At 41.6% G+C, this 21740-nt stretch overlaps 1 protein-coding gene across 1 annotated transcript in view; it reads left to right on the top strand.

Annotated features, from left to right (window-relative positions):
- Positions 1–14748, top strand: part of EPHA4 (EPH receptor A4) — a gene marked incomplete at its 3' end in the record, with an annotated part of 130214 nt that extends 115466 nt beyond the window's left edge. Inside the window, exons 9-17 of the mRNA XM_080933181.1 lie at positions 66–124; positions 1550–1663; positions 2165–2350; positions 6588–6649; positions 7096–7305; positions 9206–9355; positions 12573–12766; positions 13595–13750; positions 14634–14748. Of these exons, the coding sequence (XP_080789307.1) occupies positions 66–124; positions 1550–1663; positions 2165–2350; positions 6588–6649; positions 7096–7305; positions 9206–9355; positions 12573–12766; positions 13595–13750; positions 14634–14748 (1246 nt within the window). The remainder of the gene's footprint in view (positions 1–65; positions 125–1549; positions 1664–2164; positions 2351–6587; positions 6650–7095; positions 7306–9205; positions 9356–12572; positions 12767–13594; positions 13751–14633) is intronic.
- Positions 14749–21740: the final 6992 nt, after the last annotated feature.

Below are 21740 nucleotides of genomic sequence, written 5' to 3'. Positions count from 1 at the left end.
TGTTTTGTGTTATGGGTTTTGTGTTGAAAATCCTTTTCCTTTTCTTTTTTTTTATAATTTAACAGGCGAAGTAAGTACAGCAAAGCGAAACAAGAAGCAGATGAAGAGAAACATTTGAATCAAGGTATTAAAAAATTGGTTCTAAAAGTAATTTAATTTTTAGAGCATGCTTTGTGTTATCTGACTTAGGAACATTGGATAATATGCCTATTAATATTTATATGATATGTTCCTTATCCAAATAACTTCTTCAAGGGTGAATCAATCTGTGTATAGTGAGGTTAAAGGCAGAGAGTTCTTCAGAGTCTGCACATTTCATCTTCTGCTCAGGAAAAGTGTTCCTTTAGCTGCCTCATTTCTGGAGCTGGACAGCAAGATGTGATGGGTCATTATTTTCTTCTCGTGAATAAAAAATTGGGGGGTCGTCCTGGTAAAAGAACAGTTATGTAATGATAGCCTGCGTTGCTAGGGTGACAGCCATCAAGAATATGCTAGTGGATTCTTGATGTTGAGGTAACAAATAGGCTCCAAGAGTAAGTTCTAAGACATTGACTTGAGAAGTTCAAAACACTTAAAGGAAGCCAGATGACGTAGCAGTGGTTTGCATGGGACTTTCTGAGATAACAATATAGTGTCATGTGAGAAAAGTATATCTTACTCAGTTCTTCATAATGACCGAGGAAGCGCAAAGGAAAAAGAAGGACACGTTTGGACAATCCCAGAGTTGGTCAGCTGGTATTGTACATTCTCGAGTCCCCAGGGCAAATGCCAAAGGAAGCTGTCAGTCATGCATGTCACCAGCTACCTCAGAGCTCACATTCCCAACTTGTCTGTGAATACACATGGCTGAATTGTACCCGTCGTATCCATGACATTCATCTAGACTGCAGCATTTCCTCCAGCTGAACCTTCTCTCCAAAACAAAATGCAAGTGGAGGTCCAACTCAGAATCCTTATTCTCAAAGCAACCAGTGGCCAGTATCTCTCTTATGCCTATCTCTCTAGGTCTAATCTAAGTCTAGTCATAATGGGTTATGTACTTAGTTGGCCTATCGATGGGGGAGATGTGACACCCTATAGACAGGGCTTGTGGAAAGTAACAGTGCCTATTGTCTTTGCTAAGGGGCAGCATTTGAAATGATGGGCATGGTACAACTTTAGTGTTAGGAAAATGAAGCCAGGAGCCACTGGTTGGGAGAATGGAGCCTGCCTACTCATTTCAATTTTTTTTTTTTTTTTTTTTTTTTTTTTTTTTTTGATAAGAGATTCACTTTTCCTCCAGGGACAAGTTGTTTTTAAACTCTTATCCTTGAAGTGTGAGGACATTCCAGGAAGTCAGTAGAGCTATGGCGTCTTGAGCAGCTAGCAAATTCTTTGTTTACCCACTAATGAAAACCAGAGCAAGCATTTAAACATTTTCATATGTCAAAGACCATATAGTTAACCCAGCTTTTCCTATGTGAAGGGATTTTTTTTTTAAAGACCATGACCCTTTAGGTTTATTCATGTTGCTTTTACCCAGTCACTTTATCCCATGTTCATTTCTTAGGTGTTAGAACTTATGTGGATCCCTTTACGTATGAAGACCCCAACCAGGCAGTTCGAGAATTTGCCAAAGAAATCGATGCATCTTGCATTAAAATTGAGAAGGTCATAGGAGTTGGTAAGTGTCTGAGTTGTATGTCTGATAGTCAGCTTCCTTCATAAATATTAAATATGTATGTAAATTACACAATTACAATCACATGTATGCGTGTATTGCATGTATGTCTATATGTGTAAATATTATGGAGATTTCCCTAATCAGAGTATAGATGTGATGTTCAGTGAGGGGAACTTTGGTACAAATGTGTATTTTATTCTCAAGAAAAATGAGCATGGGGATAAAATAAAGGAACATGTAAGATCTGTAGACAGACTGGTTGGATTCAGAATGCTCTAATTCTCAAAAGCTGGGGGACTTTGGTGAGCTTTTCCTTAAGCTTGCATTTCCTGTGAGGAAACGGAGCCTCTGAGAACAGAACCTTCTACAAAGCTTCGGGAAGGACTACATGAAATCATCACTGTGATTCCCTAGCTAGGCACCTGTCCTAGAATAAGCATACAATGGTGGTTCGTTTGTCTTAAATGTGTTTCTGATGCATCGTGAATTTGTCCTCGCCAGGCGAATTTGGAGAAGTCTGCAGTGGGCGTCTCAAAGTACCCGGCAAGAGAGAGATCTGCGTGGCCATCAAGACTCTTAAAGCTGGTTATACTGACAAGCAGAGGAGAGACTTCCTGAGCGAGGCCAGCATCATGGGACAGTTTGACCACCCAAACATAATCCACCTGGAAGGCGTTGTCACCAAATGTAAGTGCACCCCCCTCCCCCAGGAAGCTAAGTTGAGAGTTAACAGGGAGATTAAATACACATTTTCTTTCTAGGGAAATGACAGATGGGACAGGCCTACTGATTACTAATAAGAGGAAATCAGCGCAGGACAAGTCATTAATCTTTCAGTCAGCTCTAAATGGGTCTATGGCTGCAGCTGATGCCCTGTCTCCAAGGCAACTTCTGTGAGATTTGGGGGAAATTAATATCGCAGAGTTTTGGGTCCATCGTACAGTCTCTCAAATCTTTGCTAGACCAAACTGATTGTCAGAGGGTGGCCACAAGCAGATGGTAAACAAAAATCAGTTTTATATACAGCAAAACAAAAGCCGGCCATACCTCGGAAGCTTGGTTTCCAGACGCAGAGAGTGAAACTTGGGAATCTTTATTATACTGGGGGATTCGCTTGTCTGCTCGGCCTGATTTATGGCTGTTGCCCTTCAGCACCTGTTTACAGTAACACCTGGTTCAACCTTCCCTTCTTAGTCCATTAGCATTCACAGAGCTTGTGAGCCACGCTTCAGTTAAAAAACCGACACAGCTCAACAGACTGGTTTTGTGAAGCAACCCCTGTGTACATCTGTAAGGCTGACTAAGAATTATAAAGTACCCCATGGATGGGGCACCTAAGCAGGGTGTGTTTAAGGTGGCTCTGGTCCAGGAGCCCTGGTACCTAAACTACAGTAAGTACAAGTCAAGGACCCTGTAAGCCTGGGGCTCTGCCTTCAATGAGGCCAAGATGTCTCTGATTTGATTTAAGGTGTCTGTGAAAAGCTTGTCAATCAACAAGTGCTGAGGGTCAGTGGGTGAGACAAGGGGAGGGGAGTGGAGTGGGTTACATTTGTAGTGAGCTAAAAGTTAGTTATACAATCTTTGGGAAGAAGAAACCAGAAGGTTACTTTAAGCAAGTACGCCTACACTGGAGTGTTCTGATACTGTTTAGGGCCAGCAAGATGGCTCAGCATGTAAACACGCTTGCTGCCTAGCCTGGTGGACTCAGATCAGTCTCAGGTTGGCTGGAAGGAGAGAACTTAACTCCTGAAAATTGTCCTCTGACCTTAGGAAAAGTTCCTTTGGCTTACATACCTCCCACCCCATGACATTAAATAAATAGTTGTGGTTAAATGTGGGGTTTTTTTGTTTGTTTGTTTTGTTTTGGTTTGGTTTGGTTTTTTTTGTTGTTGTTGTTGTTTGTTTGGTTTGGTTTGGTTTTTTTTGTTGTTGTTGTTTGTTTTGGTTTGGTTTGTTTTTTGTTTTGTTTTTTTGTTTGTTTGTTTGTTTGTTTCTTTTAAAAGTTTCCTGAGCCACTTCTAAAGCAGTCTGAATGTGGGGTGGGATGTGGAGAACCACCTGAGTTTTCATCCCTATGAAGGACTCGTAACGGTGGTGCTAACACTATGGCTTCATGATCCACTTGGAGAGTAACTGACCTGATGACCGGAAGTTGGTGGTCACTTTGATGGGTTGGTCAGTCTTTTATTTTACAGTTCTCATCTATAAAAATGGAGATAAATGAAACTTGCCTTGAAGAATAAAATATTTAGAGTGGTTTGTACTGCACAATGGCAAATTACACACACACACACACACACACACACATACACACACCCTCTTAAAGTGTTAACGGGTGTTATTATGTCTGAAGGAGTACATCTCTCCTCACACTGAGAAGTCTTCGAAAAAGGAAATTTGATGCTAAGGACATATAATTTTCTACCTCAGGTGAAGTCTATAATTAGCACAGAATAGTTCTACTTGCTGTTTAAGATTGGCTTTTCAGACAGGATATTTTTCTGTTGCCTGTGGCCTTCGAAGCTGCCCAAGCCCCTCACTACTTTAATTAAAAGATAACATTCCCTTTAAATACTTCTGCAGCAGCTCCCTGTTCTAGAAAGGGGGCTCTGTTCAGCTCGGGTGTTTTTCCTTCCTCAGACAGTGATTTTCCTCGCACCTCCGAGGAACAGAGAAGAAACAGGGGATCTTTGTGTTAAAGTCCCGCCGCGCCTTTAAAAACCCATAGCTTTTACAGCTGTAACTGTTACAAATGACTGGGTTCATTTGCATAATGCAGTTGTCACTGAATTAAAATGATTTAAATTTTCCCACCAGTGAAGTTGTTGGGGTCCCCTCCGGTTCTGTCCCCTCCCCTCGGAATCCCTGCCTCTCAGAGGGATGCAGCCATCTCTATCCCAATCCTACTCCTTCAGGAATCTGACAAATGGATACTTTTAATAAACACAAGAGAATATGGGAAACTGGAGTAGAGTGGGAAGAGACAGACCAGAGAGCTGGGAGGGCGGAAGGTCCCAATCAGAGTGTGTTGTTTCATAACCAACCAGTACCCTGGAGAAACTATCTAGATTCAGAGGAGCGAGGAGGCACCATAGGTTCTGTCCTGCTCCTCTCTCTTGGATCTTCTCTCCTGGGTTGCTCCAGAGGGAACTGGTAAAATGGAATTAGAAGTTAGCACTTGGCTGAGAGAACAGACTTTTCCTTGTTAGTTGACAAAGTATCTTCTAATTGAGGCAAGACAAATAAGACACATAGGTGATTTTTGTTCTGTCCAAGGACTTGTGGAAGGGCAAACGTGCTGGGGTTGGGGCCCCGCCCATGGGGATGGAACTGAGCAAGGTGAGAAGGGGGCTCCGGAGGATCCCTTTCCGAAAGGCCAGAGTTCTTAGTGGCCTTGTGTCTATGCCACAGTTCTGACTTTCATTTCTCACTGGAAGTCTGAATCATGTCATTCTCCAGTTTAAAATACTTGCCTCTTAAATATGGCTTAGACATGAGAGTCACCTGCAAACACATGTGCTCGTGCATGCATACATACATACATACACACACACATATACACACAGAGTCAACCAAGAATAAACTGGACTTCATTGACATTAAAACTTCAAACTTCTTGCCTCTGAAGTGCCTCTCTTTTCTGTATTCCATGTTTGGATTGGGAATATGCTGATTTTGAATAAGAGATAGTCTGGCCTATTTTCTGACTCCATTGTCCAGTCAGCAAGAACAATACAAGTGAATATTTTCACCAGCTTAGGGATTATTTCCATCCATCAATGGGAATCTGTAGCTCTGTGCTCTCCGTCCACACCTCCTCTTAGTGTGTGTGTGGGGGGTAAACCAAAACCAAAAAACAGGGCCACAATGTTTGTTACCCCCCCACACACACACACTGTAACATTACCCCTTGGAAAGAAAATTTCAGACCCTAATTCTTTGCCTGTAAGAAATTAAGGAAAGGTTACTTCCAAAGGTCCCCGGAGAACCAGAGCAAAATGAAAAGGTTGATTTTCCCCAAGTCCCTGTAGTCCTTCCAACCCTTTTGCTCCAACAGTGAATTCAGGCTTCTGCTTCAGATAAAGTTATTTGCGAAGACTTTACTGATTTGTGATTAATTTGTATTAAAAGTATATACAATATATCTGATCTTATTCTTCCCTCCTCCTCACCTCCCTATCGATCCAACTGCGAGTTCACTTATCTCTAGGGAAAAAAGAAAAAGAAACTTATGAACCAACAAACAAACAAAAAAAAAAAAAAAACCCAAAAAGAAAAATCAAACGGTCTAAACGCGATGTTTCTCTTTTAAGATAAGTCGTTAAAGGAAATACATAGACAGACATGCAACATGAGAAGCTACGAGACATCCCAGGGGAGGAGGATGAGAAGGAAGCAGGGTTCTACAGTGTGTGCTTCAGGTTATATGAATAATGAAGCAGGCAGTGTAACTACAACCCTACAAAATTTGTGTTGCTCTTAAGCTTTCTCTGTCCGCAGACGTTTGAATCGCACAAGTTGCTCTCTCTTCTGGGGATAAAAATCAATGAATTATTCTAAAGAAGCCCCCCCCCCCTTCCACCTGCACGCTTTTCAACAGGCCGGCACATTTATCATTTCCCTCTGTTGTTTAAGAGAGCAATTATCCATTCATGTGATCCCTGGATACCAGAGGCCACTTTTGTTAAGGACCCTGTCAACAAGCCACCCGAAGGGTTAACCTTCCAGATGGAATGTAAGCCTACTTGTCCTTTGAATATTTCATTCCTCACTTCCCACAGCTGAGGCAGAAGCTTGGCTTGTTTTAATTAAATTAGATCGCACAAGACAGGTGTCTTGGCAGTAAAATTCCGCACAGCCCATTTTTATCTCATTAACGGCACTGTTCATGGAGCGTTTTTTGTTTTTCTTTTGGAAACTCTAGGTAAACCGGTAATGATCATAACGGAGTACATGGAGAACGGCTCCTTGGATGCTTTCCTCAGGGTACGTGTCTACTTTCTACTAAGCCAGGGCATACCAGGATCCGATCACTAGCAGTTTCCTTGTATACGTTCTACTTGATTACATTCGTGAGATTTGTTCAGTAGGGTTCAGAAAGAGGAGAAATGGAATCCGATGTGATTCTTAAGGCTACTGAATAATCCATGGGCAATGAAGGTAGTATTTGATTTATTCTCCCACCGTGGTGCTCTTTGAGCCATGGATTCATTGCACTTGGACAATTTCCATCTATCACAGGAAGCCGACCCAGCTCCTTGAGTACACTCTACTCAATGAATTAGTGACTTTGCTCAGAAAGGCCCAGAAATAATGCTGAGTTTCATTGCACGCCGGATACAGATATTCAGAAAGAACCCAGGAATAAATGCTCCGTGATAATTGATTCGCCCTAATGTTAATGGGGTTGTTCCCACTCTCTTCCTATGTAGAAGAATGATGGCCGGTTTACAGTCATTCAGCTGGTGGGCATGCTCCGTGGCATTGGCTCTGGGATGAAGTATTTATCTGATATGAGCTATGTTCACCGAGACCTGGCTGCCAGGAACATCCTGGTCAACAGCAACTTGGTCTGCAAGGTGTCCGATTTTGGCATGTCCAGGGTGCTTGAGGATGACCCTGAAGCAGCCTATACTACCAGGGTAAGAACCATTTGCCATCTTTGGCACGGCATTCACTCTGATGAAACTGGCCCTTGCTTGTCTTTTGAGGTTGGAAATCTTTCTAATTGTTTTCCCATGTTTACTTAGCTTTCTGGCCCTCTCCATATTTCTGCATTCATTTTTAAAGCATGACTTTAAAAAAAAAAAAAGGATTTGAAGCCAACTCTAATGGGTAATCATTTCATAGAACCACAAATTACAAGCAAAATGAATTCTCTTTCTTCAGAAGTTTCTTGGGCAAAGTGTTCATGAACAATAAGAGGGTATCTTTAAAATTGAGCTAAATCAGAAGCCAGTATCAAAGGCAATTTACTCAACAAATGACACATTATTATGAAAATCAGGAGGTTGGATGACTTATTGTGTATGTGTGCATATATATATATACATATATATACATATGTATATATATATATATTATATACCAAATATATATCTATATAGTGCTAAAGTTCTCTTGTTTTTCTGATTTCCCCCCCCCCTCTTCCTTTTGTACTTCTTTTCCTTTCTGAGCTTTTCTACTTGGTTCTTTTTCATTCTTCAGAGGGCAAAATTTCTTGCTGTAGATAAGCCAAGGCAATATCTCTACTTCTTAGCTAGTGAATTTGAAAGTGTATATGCAGAAGGTATAGAGCATTTCCCAGCATCTGATGGCTTTTGCTTTAGTACTGGTAGATAAATAAATAGGGAGTGGGGTGCAGTAGGGAATGCTCAGTGTAGGGACAGAGTGTGTGCTGCCTTAGCTTGACCATCAGGAAAGGACATTCAAAAGGAATAAAGGCCCATCCTAAAATGATTTTGATATGCATTCAGATTCCTCTTCTAAATTCTGAGGATATCTTGCTGGGCTGACGAGATTTTATTTTTATTGCCATTTTTAATATTGGAATAGAAGAAAAGTTACAGAGGCTTCTAGAAGAATGCATGTTCATAGATAATGTCTTAACGAAACATTTAAGGGAAGTGAATGTGTTTTTCCATAGTTCAGGTATGCAGACAAAGTAGGCTGGGTTTTCGTAGTAAACCACAGGCCAGGAAAATATAATCCAAGTGGTTTATAAGGCACATCCTAAATGGTGGCTGACAGAACCATGTGTGGACCTAAATTCAAATTCCTTTCTTTAGGCAGAACTTTAGGAAATTTGAAACTCAACTAAAAAATAATAATAATAATGTTTTTACAATATGAACCAAGTAGAAAAGTGTAATCAAGCAAGAAACATTTGAAGTTGTCTAGTGTATTTAGATTTGTTTTTTGGAAAACATTTCCTCTTTGTCTGGGTGATAATTTCTCAGCTTCTTGCTTTCCATTTTTATGAAATAATTTAATTATATAATAATAGTTCCCTCATAAAAACATACTGACTTATCCCAAGGGCCTGTTTGTTACCTTTCGATTAGCTTGAGCAATGTTTGTCATGCTACATAGGACTAAGGAGACAGTGTGGTGGACCGATTGCTTTCCTTATTCTTGTTCGTTGTTTTCTGTCCGTGCTAAGCGCAGCCGTAGTCAAGGCTGCATGGGAGAAAGGCAGTTAAGAAGGAGAGACAAACATAAGCTACATATCCTTTGATATACCCCAAATAACATATGTATTTATAGAAAACCTGAGATTTCCTCTCTATAATATTGCCCTAAGCAGCACTCAGAATAATTAGACAGATTACTCATCGACTTCCCTGTGGTTAGAGAATCCGTATGAGACCTGCCTCGACCTAGAAGGTTTCAGCTCGACTAAACAAGTCTGCTGTTACCGAGAGATACCTCAGGAATGCTGGCCTCTCTCTTGTCACGTAGCCCCTGCATTCAGAAACAAAAATGGCTGGCACACGGGTGGGAAAGTCAGGAAATGACTGACCGAAGCTGGCATGTTCACAGGGCGGCAAGATCCCTATCCGGTGGACTGCGCCAGAAGCAATTGCGTATCGTAAATTTACCTCAGCCAGTGATGTCTGGAGCTACGGAATCGTGATGTGGGAAGTGATGTCATATGGAGAAAGACCGTACTGGGATATGTCCAATCAAGATGTGAGTTTTTAACCCTGAGCTTCAGGAAATTGTGTATTACCCTATGGTTAAGGAATCATTTGTTTGGAATAATACATTAAAGTCAATGTTCTTAATATAAGTAACTATACCTAATAACCTCATTCTCCATTATAACCCATCAGTGACTTGGTTTCAAGGCCAAAATGAAATTGTTTCCAATGTTTAGTGTAGGGCAAGAAATAGATCCATGGATTTATAGCTGAACGATGTGAAGTTTGTAAGGAAACCAATTCCACGTGTGATAAAATCGACACAAAAATTTTTGTTGAAAGAAACCTAGTGAATATTTTAAAGCTCCTATAGTTGTAATTAGACCTTGGCCCTCAAAGACTCTTAAATAAAGCTTCGCTAAATGACCCTTTGTAAATTCTGCACGTCCCTTTAAACGTACCATCTGGACTAGTTCGAGAGGGAGTATCTCCGATGCATGCAATTTCAGAGACGCATTCGATAATGACACTAAGATTCCAGGCTAATAGAATTTAATTACAGACATCTCCAGTGAGGAAGGGAAAAACAAATGCAAAAACACAGTAAGTCCCAGATCAGGGATTTCCTAGAACCTGTTTCCGTAAATTCTGGTAAAAATTGTTAGGACTAGAAATGAAGTGACCCCGCTCCCATACCTTTCAACCTTTACTTCACAGCGAGGCATTAGAACAGTATTTACAATATGATATTTAATTTATCAATTAAAATGGTGCTTACAGAGTGTTGTGCTCTGCTGTAAACTGAGCCCTTAAAATTATATTTAGGAAAACTTTCTTTTTAAACTTAATTCTGATATGGAATGTTGTCTGTCCATCTGCCTCATCGACCTAACACAATAAGAAACTACAAAACCCTCACAGTTAGAGGGCCAAATGAATTGAATAAAGCCACATGTTCCTACAAGCAGAAGAGTGGTCAGAGCGATGGGCAGGCCATGTGTTTACATCTAAGTGACCAAGCGAGGATTTTCTCCACTGCCCCGACGCAGTTTCAAACAGACTTGTACTGTTGTTGCAGCATCTATCATTCATAAAAGCAGATCCAGGGGGTGGACAGGATGAAAGATGACCGCTAGAATGAGTGGTAGGCCATTACAAGATGGACAAAGACTGGGGGTGAACGCTGTGGAGTCCATGGTGTAAAGGGTTAATAGCTTATAGATGTCTTTAAGCACCCTCTTTCAGTAGTGTTTGGATTCAGTCCCACAGAGGAAGCATGGTATTCATGAACTTATGTACTGAGTGGTTTGGCATTAAGCTTCCTTTATTTCAGATAAATGGCGTGTCTATGGAGAACACCTATTTCTGCCCCCACCTATTCTCAGACTTCATAATTTCGACAGTTTCTGTATTTCTGTAGAGCAATACTTTTTCATTCGGGTGGCTTTGAGATGGCTATTTTGGGTGGCTGTTTCGTGCTCATAAATAACATTGATAATATCATTCATATATTGTCTGTCTGCATTTGGGGAATTGTTAGGAAATGTAAGTGACATCACTGGGCTTTTGGCAAATGCAATGGCAGAACCTCGGAAATCACACACGAAACTTAGTCATTTAACAAAAGAAATTGTCTTTGCTCCCCCACCCAAGAGACTCAGCGCTGAGCTGGAAAACATGCTTTGTTAACCTAAAAGCTATCTCTCCAGCTGGCCATGCACGGGTAGGGTGCTGTTTGAGTTCTCCATGCATCAGCCAGTGCTATTTGCATCCTCATCAACGGAGAATGCTTTCATCAACTCCAAAGTCAATACCATGTACTTGCAAAGACAATAAGAATAAAAGGCTCGAACTGACCTCATGTGCTCGTCAAGACTAAAATTAAATACAAAGATGTTTCACGAGGTAGAGCAGACACTTCTCCTTTAGCAGGAGAAGCAGATAATTCTGATACAATAAGACACTGAAGAATACTTGGGAGGTGGTCCTCCATCAAAAGATGATTACTAGACTGAAGCAGTGTGCTGGCTGAAGAGACAGCCATCAAATCTGTGCCTCGAATCCTGATCTCCTCAAGCTGACTATTTTCTGCCGCAGGCCAGTTTCTCAGCAGTCAGTAGCCCCTTTGTGGGATAGATCCAGTGTGGTTATAGGATGACTGCGCTACTTTGTCTTCTTGGCAGCTATCACTGGGGGGAGAGGGGCAAAGAAAAAGAGAATTCCAAATAAAACGGCTTAAAGTATCAAACCAAAATGCTTCCAATGTCTGAGGCTGCTTGTGAACAAGGCTTGTGACTGAGATGCTGTGTGAAGAGTTCTCCCTCCTTGATGTTGGCAGGAGTCTCTCTGCCAGCTCACTTATATTGGATCTGGGTCCCAGTGGGGAGGGGATTTTGGAAGAAGCCAATGAGAAGGTAGTATAAGCCAAGCATGGTGGCTGAGGCAGAAGGATGTGGAGTAGGAGGCCAGCCAACTAAACTTCATTGTTAGATCCTGTCTCAGGAAACAAAAGGATGGGGGAAAAATCAATGAAAGAAAACCAATGTGCTGTCTGTGAAGACACATGGGAAGGACTAAATTAGTGGACTGGAATGGTTCCTTTATCTAATTAAGCAGGGAGACAAACCACACCAAAAATGGCCTTGAACAATAAGACAATAAACACCTACCATGGAAACTTCCTTTTACGCATAAGGATCTGCCTTACAATAGGAATGGATTAGAATATATTTTTTAAGAATTGACTTATTAACACTTTGAATGGAGTTCATCAGCAGAGGACTGTGTCCATGACAGACCCAGTTGATCCATATACAATCTCCCATAGAAAAAATGACTAGGTGTCTAGAAGTGGGCACTGAAGCTGATATAGTAGCTACTGAGTGAGGTGACACGGGGCTGAAATAATACCTAGTGACTTCCAATTTGGAATTACTTCCTAAAGGATGCCTGGCCCTGGTAGCTTTCACTGGAGTGTGTAGATGGGCTGAGGCTAAATAGCAGAGTGCAGACAGGACCCTGGGATGTTGGAGGGCTGTCACCAAAGCTGTGACACCATGCTGTGATCTAATTGGGTTCTAATCACTTTGGAATATCAATGCATCTTTCATTCGAGTTTCAGATTGGCATCATTTCCATTTAACAGCTGGCTTTTCTTCCCCGTTGCCAGCGATACCTAGCTTTGGCTTCTATAAAGGAGTTAGTTGGAGCAGTGCCCATGCTTAGCCTGCTGGCTGTTGACCACAACATTCTTTTGTCTTCTCTAGGTGATCAAAGCCATTGAAGAAGGGTACCGGCTACCCCCACCAATGGACTGTCCCATTGCCCTCCACCAGTTAATGCTGGACTGCTGGCAGAAAGAGAGAAGTGACAGGCCTAAATTTGGGCAGATTGTCAACATGTTGGATAAACTCATCCGCAACCCCAACAGCCTAAAGAGGACAGGGCCGGAGAGTTCCAGGTTTGCCATGCTTACTAATAATGAAGTATGAGGGGCCACATCATCTGTGACAAGCAAGGGCAGTGCATCCTAATTCCTGCTCTGCAAAGTCACAGGCCAGCTCTGAGCTCTGTAACCTGGGTGGCTTTTTCAATTACTTTGAGCCTGAAGAAGCTGATTGGTCTGTGAAAAAACAAATGTAAAGGTCCCAGGGCCATGGTTCACCAGGAAGTTTTCTTTCGAGAATGGTCTTTCCTGTCAACAGATTCAGGACGAGTAGATCACTGTAGAAAAGCTTGTCAGTTAGACTGTTACTTCAAAAATGATAAGACTCAGGTCTGCTTCAAGTGAGGTGCTCTTCCAACTTCAAATCTCTTGTTGTGACCCTGACTTAAGACTAGAACATCCCTTTCATGTTGGGATGTCTAAGGTGTTCTAGTTTTTGGAGGCTCTCTGAAGTTCTCTTCAAAACAGCCTTAGCATCCTGGAGAAAAGGGAATATATTCGCTATCACAATACAAGAAAAAGAGACTCTGGATTAGATAGTAGAGCCTCTTTCTGTTCTCTGTGCTTGTAAATCCCTCCTATTGGCCATGGGACAAAGAGGGTTGAGTCACAAGGGCTCCCCATTCTCTTCTATCAAGATAGGATGATCAGGGACCTGCTATGAGACTCAATTCCCCGAGTGGCCCACCTAAAATGAGGGCCTTAAAGAAAAGGAAAAAAAAAAAGCACGTGTTCATTTTGAATGGTAGCTATTCTTAAAACTTTAGCCCTTGCTTTCCCCAGCCTGTCTGTCCTAGGCAATCCGACTTCTAGCTGTTTTATACACTCTCATTCTGTTTTCAGACCAAACACAGCCTTGTTAGATCCCAGCTCCCCTGAATTCTCCGCCGTAGTATCAGTGGGTGACTGGCTGCAGGCCATCAAAATGGACCGGTATAAGGACAACTTCACGGCCGCCGGGTACACAACACTAGAAGCTGTGGTTCACATGAGCCAGGAGTAAGTACTCAGCGATGTAACACCAAAGGGTAAATCGAGATTTCATAGTATTTGCCTGTTGTGCTTTGAGCTTCATAATCATTCCCTCCTACTCATCAAATTAAAAAAAAAACTGGAATTATTGTATTAAAGAATCAATAAACAGATCTCGGTGGCAGGTTCACTGCCCACCTCAATGTTTAACATTCCTGAATGGAAGACACACACATAGCCTTTCTATTCTGATATGTCTTAAGCAGCACAGTAGCTGGGCTGTTGCCTAACCTGACAGAATCTACCTCTCACCGATAATTCTGCATTACATCTTAACAGAATTTTGTGTTTTATCTTCTTGGCTTTTCTGCGCCCAGAGGGCTGCCCAACCGGGCTGTGCTCTGGGCTGCACTTGCCTCTTTCCAGTGAGGCAGGTCTCCTTCCCCTTCCCCTTCCCCTTCCCCTTCTCCTTCCCCTTCCCCTTCCAGTCCCAAGCCAGGCAATCCTAAACGAGTCACCTCTGTCTGACACATCCAGCCATTGGCTGCCAGTATCTTTATTTACCAATCAGAACCAACTGGGGACAGGGTCCCTCAGTGGCTCATGTGCAGACATGTGGACTCGGTTGTGCAAACAACTTTAGGGACCCAAAATTAACATTAAAAAATACAAACAACATTAGACCAAACCCACTACATGGAATGCCTGTCATTTTGGTGGAGTATCATTTTACACGACCTTTATATAGCGCCCGCATCGCTGTCTTGGATGGCTTAATTAAACATTTATACACCTGCCTTGTACCGTATTAATTGTGACTGATTCAAATGTGTGTCTGCATGAAGCCTTGAGGAAGAGGTTCTCCTGCCCTCCGTGACTCTCTGTCCCTCTCTCTCCGCCCCACCTGCAGCGACCTGGCGAGAATCGGCATCACCGCTGTCACACACCAGAATAAGATTTTGAGCAGCGTCCAGGCAATGCGAACCCAGATGCAGCAGATGCATGGCCGGATGGTTCCTGTCTGAGCCGGTACCGAATGGACTCGAAAACTCTCGAATAGTTTACCTCATCCATGCACTTTAATTGAAGAACTGCACTTTTTTTACTTCGTCTTCGCCCTCTGAAATTAAAAGGAAAACAACAAAATAACAACAACGAAAACATAAAAGTATCTGCAGCGCTGCTTTTGGTGGAAGAGATTGCTGGAGACTGTGGGGGCTTATAACGAATGACCTTGATCATCAGAATTCAACCCGGAGCCAGTAATTTCTCAGAAGAGCTCGGTCTGCCGCTGGTGTGTAAAATATATGTACTTATAGAAATAAAAACTCTGCCTTCGAGTTTCGATGCTGTACTTCCTGTCAGATACTCGGCTTTTCAAGTCACCCTAATCCTTCCTCTGTCTGGAATTTCAATGGAAGGATTTCATCTGTGGTATTAACTACAGTCATCACTCCTTCCCGGAACGAAGACCGCCTGCCCCAGGAGCATTGTTAAAGGACTCACCGGTGGCTTGGTTTAGACCACAGAGGAAAATCCAGGTGAAAGCCACTTGGCCCATTCATGCTGCCTCTTCATTGCCCAGGACACCTGGTGGATTTTTATGACAAAGAGGTTGGGGGGTGGGGGATAGAAAGAAAAGAGAATGGATTTTTTTTTTTAAAACACAAACTCCTAAGCCCTATTACCCATAACTGGACAAACGAGGTTTCTTTGGGCCTGAGGCTGTGCCACATAAAGTCTTGTTTGGGAATGCTACAAATTTATCATAGCTACCTTATGGACAGTGGGCTGAGACAATCCTGAATGGAGAATTTTCACACACACACCTCTTTAAACAGGCAACTCCCAAATTTACAAGGTAAGCTGAAAGGATGAGCAATGAGTTCCTTGGCAAATCTCTCTCTCTGTCTTTCTCTGCCCCTCTCTCCCTCTCTCTCCCTCCCCCCATTTCATTTTTGCCCTGAAAGCTATTTCTTATAGAGTAACGAATGCTAAATTTGTTGCTGTCAAATTATGGTAGTTTAGTAAAAATGTTTCTTACAATATTAGTTGTAAAAAGCTTTTCTCTTCCCAAGAGATATTTTTTTTAAAGTGCTCCAACAATTTTTGTTTTATTTCTGCTTTTGCTGAAGCCTAAGATAGTTGGCTGAAGCCTAAGATAGTTGACAAATATGGGTGGGAATCTTTTTTTTTTTTTTTTTTTTGCCTGTTTTGATTTACAAAAAAAAAACCAATTTTTTAAAGAAGCTGTGGAAGTTTGGAGGTACATTGATTTTTTTTTGGTGTGTGTGTGTGTATGTGTGTGAGTGTGTGTGTGTGTGTGTGTGTGTGCATGCAAGCATGTGCATGGCATGTGTCTGAGGGTTAAAGAAAGAACATGCATGAGTCAGTTCTACATGTAGGTCCTAGGGATGAAAATCGGGTCATTAGACTTGGTATTAGGCACTTTTATCCACTGAGCTATCTCACTGGTCCAAGTACTTTGTTTTTAACCTCTGCAGTCTTAGTTCAATAAGAAAGCACTATGGAATTATATAGCCAGTGAAAACAGTTACCTCGTGGCCAGTACTAAATGACGAAAAGGTTTCCTTTTTTTCAGTGTCACCAACTTGAGGCTTTACATGTTTTTCTAAACACTGAATGTGTTCAAAGCACACCTTACTGAAGTGTTCTAACAAGTAAACACTGTTTACAGTGCTGAAGTCCTTTTCTTACTCCCTGGCAGTTATCTCTGTAAATGGAATGATATGAAAAGTTTATGTCACTCAAAGGCCACCTCCTGAGTCTAACCGTATGCCTATGGTAGAGTCAAAGCCAATGGAAGGCCCATAAAGGATGTCCCAAGTGTCTGCAATAATGCCCAAGGAGCAGTAAAAGTATTTACTGCCTCCTAAAGATTTAGCAGTGAACCATGAGAACAATAGGAAAGCTGCACTGTTTCCCAGGGCTCGGAGCCAGACTCTGGCATACAGACAGCTATGTCTAAAGCCAACCGAAACGTTGACACTGGAAACTAGCCCCACTTTGCTTCCTAACTCAGTTCCTCCACCTGTAAATTAGCGAGATAAATGATACCTTCATAATAATAGCTCTCCCGACAATTTTGGCGTGTGTGCATGTGAGAGCTGTTCTTGCACAGAGCTCCCCAGAGGGACAGGTGCCTTCTCCCACCTCATACAGGTTCACCATGTGTTCTCTGCATGGGGCCCAGTGGTCAGAATGCCATTCAGGTGCCGAGAGTACCGGGCAGATGGATCATCTTTGCTTGGGTTTATGGGAGGCTGGGAGGCCATGTCATGAATATTAAAGGACACACTTGTAGAGATATTTGCACATCCCATGACTAACTCAGAAGCATAGCCATTTTGTGTATTGAAGCACATTGCATTTTATTTTATGTATTATAGGTCCTTCCTAGACCACATGGCTTCCTTGGCTTCAATTCTAGAATTCCCTTAATAAAAGAACTAGTTGCTTGAACACTCTTACTGTGACATTAACTAGGTGTCAACTTTCAGAACCCCTTCCTTCTCACCTTAAATATCCATCTTCACCAGACAAGCCCCCACCGTGTCCACTCAGTACTGTGAATATGTTTAACAATAGGTATTTATATTCCCCCATTTAATGAAGAAGGGGTTTTGCAGCCTGAAGGGGAACGGACACAGCACAAGAAACTTTCAATCCAAATGTTGCCTGTGCATATGATATGGCTGTATATTGGAGTTCAAAGTGAAGTTCACAATCTCCTGTCCTTCATGTGAGCACATGGGTGCCTGAAAATATGTTAGATATTATTTCTTTCTTTTTCTTATTTAGTTATTTGGTTATTTTTAGTTAGTTAGTTAGGTTTTCTTTGGTTTTGTTTATGAGACAGAGTCTTCCTATGTAGCCTGCCCTGGCCTGAAAATTGTTATGTAGACCAGGCAAGCCTCAAACGCATCCAGATCTACCTGTCTCTCTCTCCTGAGTGCTGAAATTTAAGGTTTGTACCACTGTACCCGGATCTCTTGTTTTTCAAATAATACTTTGAATAGCCAGATGTAGTAGCACAGGACTTTAATCCTAGCATTCAGATGGCAGAGGCAGGTGGATCTCTTGGAGTTCAAGGCTATCCAGAGTGACATAGTGAGACCCTGCCTCAAATAATAAGTATTGTCATTGGGATAACTATAATTGGCCTCTGTGCTGATAAGTGAGTTGTTCTTACTAGTTTGTGTTTAAGGAACATATTAATGGGACTGAGAATGCACCAAGCCTTGTACTTCCTGTGAACCTAAAATGTTGTGCGTCCTGCTTCTGTGATAGGAAAGGTGACACATAGCTGATTGGTTGACTGCGGGCTGGTAATACTGGCTGACAATTTCTGTCTCTCTTTTCTCTACAGGGAATAGATTCTGGTATCTCAGCCTCGCAGCCCTTCCTGTTGATTACATAAGCCCTTGGAAGAAAATAGAACACACCCTCCTCGGTTCCTTCTGGATGTTTTTCTTTGGCTTCTCTTCTTCCAGTTTTGAGGCAAAGACTCGACAAAACACCTGTACCTGAAAAGCAGAAGAAATGTGTCAAGTCCCCTTTGCCCAGAAAAACAGCATCAAGCTCTAGCTGTACTGAGGAATGCGCTGTCTCAAGACACCAGCTCTGCAGAGCCCTTGCTCCAAACTCCTGGTGGTTTTATTTATACGTGTTTCCATATTTCATTCCTGTACATCACTGCTGCATCCATGTGGCAGCAAGTGACCAAATGTTACAGGTTTTACAATGGACGCCAGGTCAGGGTGCCACCATGCAAAACAAAGCCAGTTCCCTAAGCTGCCTCCGATACGCATTGCTGAAGTCACATTTTACCCAGGGTGTGCCATTGCAGTCATATAAATATATTTTTTTCCTAGACTAAAATATGACCTGAATATCTCTTTTGATGTGTGTAAATAGGTGTGAGTGTGAGTGTGTGTGTGTGTGTGTGTGTGTGTGTGTGTGTATGTGTGTGTGCGGATGTAACCTCATGCTTAGAACTGCCTGTGAATGTTGTGGAATGCTATTCCTGGAGAGTTCTGGTTTATTACCAGTTCAGAGATAAAGAGTCACGTGATATACGAGACCAGGAGACCATGTCCGTCCCCTTGGGAAGACAGCTTGGAAATGCTCCATGTTCTTTATCTGTAAGTGTAATATGTCCGTCACATTCTTCCTAAGAAGCAGTTCTTTGAACAGAGGTTTTCACCTCAATGGTGGGATGATTTTTAGACATACACCTGACTTGACAATTTCACAATGGAGAGAGAAGGGGATGGAATCCGTAGAGTGACCCCAGACGGAGTATAAGTCGCCTTTGTTTCCCTGCATAAATGAACTTGTCGAATGAGAACAAATATGCAATTCATATACTTTTTGGAGATGAACTTAGATATGTGTGTCAGCTTTGAGATGACGTGTCTGGAGTAATACTTTGTGTCCCAGCGTCACAGAAAAATACATACATGCCAGTGGCTCTTGAGGTTAATGTAGTTGGGATAAAACAGCCTCTTAGCAAATCCAGGTTCCCCAATTACATGCGGAAAGTTCTGGTAATTAATATGCAGCTAACTACTTTGCCCTTGAAGGTACATCAGTCTTCTAGAATAATCGGAGTTCTGGTGTATGAAGATTCAGTATTGACAGGATATGTATACCAAACTCCAACCAGCATACTGCCATTTTACTTAACCTGAGTGGCTGCCTTGCTTATTCTGAGCTATGGTTACAGAAATTGTGGCCATTTATATAAGCTATAACATCAAATCAGGGAATTAAAAAAAAAAAGAAAAACGGGGGGAAAAGATTCTGAACCATATATTGTTGAATAAGTAAAGAAAATCACCAATAACTATTTATTGCATTCTGACAGGGTGTGTGGCATTGTATTCTCATAACTATGCCAGAGTGACAAAGTTAATTCACCCCTTTTGGGGGGACCTTAATATATTTTTAAAGGGATGTGCCTATGCATTGATGCCTGAAATATATGTGTAATTAAAAATGAAAAAAAAGAATGAAGTTGTACCTCTGAGTGGATCATCTTTTCCAGAGGTCAGGTGGGAGGAGGTAAACTTCCAGGTCCGTGTCCAGCCCAGGAGCAAGCACCGGCCTCGTGAGCTGAAAGGCTAAAATCTGTTTAAATCTACTAAGCAGCTTCGAGCTGTTCCCTGCACCAAATCAAGTTGTTTCACCACGTGTCTGCAGGCTCTGAGTTATTTTTGGCAATCGTATAAGTGAAATGTTCTGGTGTGTTGAAAAGAAGAGAGGAGAGGAAAGGTTGTGTTCACAACACGATTCCTGTGTGTTCTGAGACCTCTTGTGTTCATCTGTGAAGGGAACGTGTATTAATCCATACACTCCTGTAGCCTCAATTACTTGTCTGAAGACACTTAAAATTTTAACCAGTAAAGGAAAGTTCTAGAAGCAATATTTTCACTCCTTTAGCATTATCCAAATAACATCAAGTATTAATAAACGCTGAAGAGTGTATTTATTTTGTATTACTCCAAGTCTGTTGGAATATGCAAGGACTGTGGTTATAATTAGAATGTATAAGGCCTATTATAATTTAGTTCATTTGAAAAAGAAGTTAGCCAAACATCTCTTGGTTCATACATGTTCCAAATTTTGAGCAATCTTTTGAGTTAGCCATAGATTTTCTATTTTTGTTTTTATTTGTCAAGGTATTTTTCTTCCCTTCATGAACTTTAGGTACACATAACTTATGTCGTTTATTTATGGTCTTTTATACCTAGTTTGTAAAGTTGTAAAATAGCAAACTAAATGCAAAGAGTTTGCATTTGAAAGTAATAAAGTAGTTGCTGTATACAAACCTGAGACCTGCTTGTCTTGTGTTCTATTTCATTTTCTTTGGTGTTGGGGACACGTGCTGGGCAAGTGCCTCACCAAAGAGCTAAACCTAGGCTCCTTTTACATGAAGACAAACTTTTACTAAGTTGCTGAACATGGCCTTTGCTAGTGCTAAAGGCCCTGCTAACCTTGAACTTGGACTTGTTGGCTTCTGCCTCCCTAGTAGCTGAGATTACAGCTTGTACCACTCTTCTCCGATTGGGTTTGGTTGGGTCTTTTTAGTATTTTTCTTTAATATGGTATTGCTATATAAACTCACTGGAGTAAACACAGAATCTTAACTCCTGATTGAATGTACTTATTTAGAGGATTTCAAATATTTGGTTAATTATTTAATTAAAACATTTATTTTGGTTTTGGGTTTTTTTTTTTTTTTTGTTTGTTTGTTTGTTTGAAGAAAAAAAAAACCTGCACCCTGTATGTAACCCAGGTTGGCCTCAAAAATCTCAGCCTCCTGAGTGTAGAATAATAGGCATGTGCTGCTGTGCCAAATTTCTAATTGTTATTTTAATTGTACAGGCTTATAGACTGCAGTGTAATTTGATATACACACACATACACACGGGGTTGGGGGGAGAGAGAGAGAGAAAGAGAGAGAGAGAGGGAGGAGAGAGAGAGAGAGTATGTGGAAAGGCACTGGCTTCTTATCCTTGCCATTCAAAACCATCTATCAAAAAAAAAAAAAAAAATCTGGCTTTGAGATCCTATATTCCATTTTAGAGTGTAGTCCAGGAACCCCTGTTTAATAATTACTCAGTGCAGAGTAAGATTCTTACATACCTTATTCACACCACTGGTAATTAAAGGGCCATGAGTCTTTATAAAAGTTAGATATTTTGCCACGATTGCAACAGTGTGTAGGATCTACAATAGTTCTTGGTCTAATGGCACCCACTTCTTCAGCATCCTCTGCCCTCTAGCCTCTCTTACATTCTTGCTACTTACCCAAGATGCCAAGCACCAGACTTTATTTTTGTTTTTGTTTTTTCATACAGTTCACCCCGTCCCCCCCCCCCAGTCTCTGCATGAGTCCCCTCAAAGATCAGGCCTCCCAGGGACAAACACTGTTTAACAAGCTACAGTAAGACTCGGCACATATTATCAGATCAAGACTGGACAAGGCAAC

Source organism: Micromys minutus (genome assembly GCF_963924665.1).
Source record: "Micromys minutus genome assembly, chromosome: 19".
NCBI lineage: Eukaryota > Metazoa > Chordata > Mammalia > Rodentia > Muridae > Micromys > Micromys minutus.
This window is presented reverse-complemented; position numbering and strand designations above follow the sequence as displayed.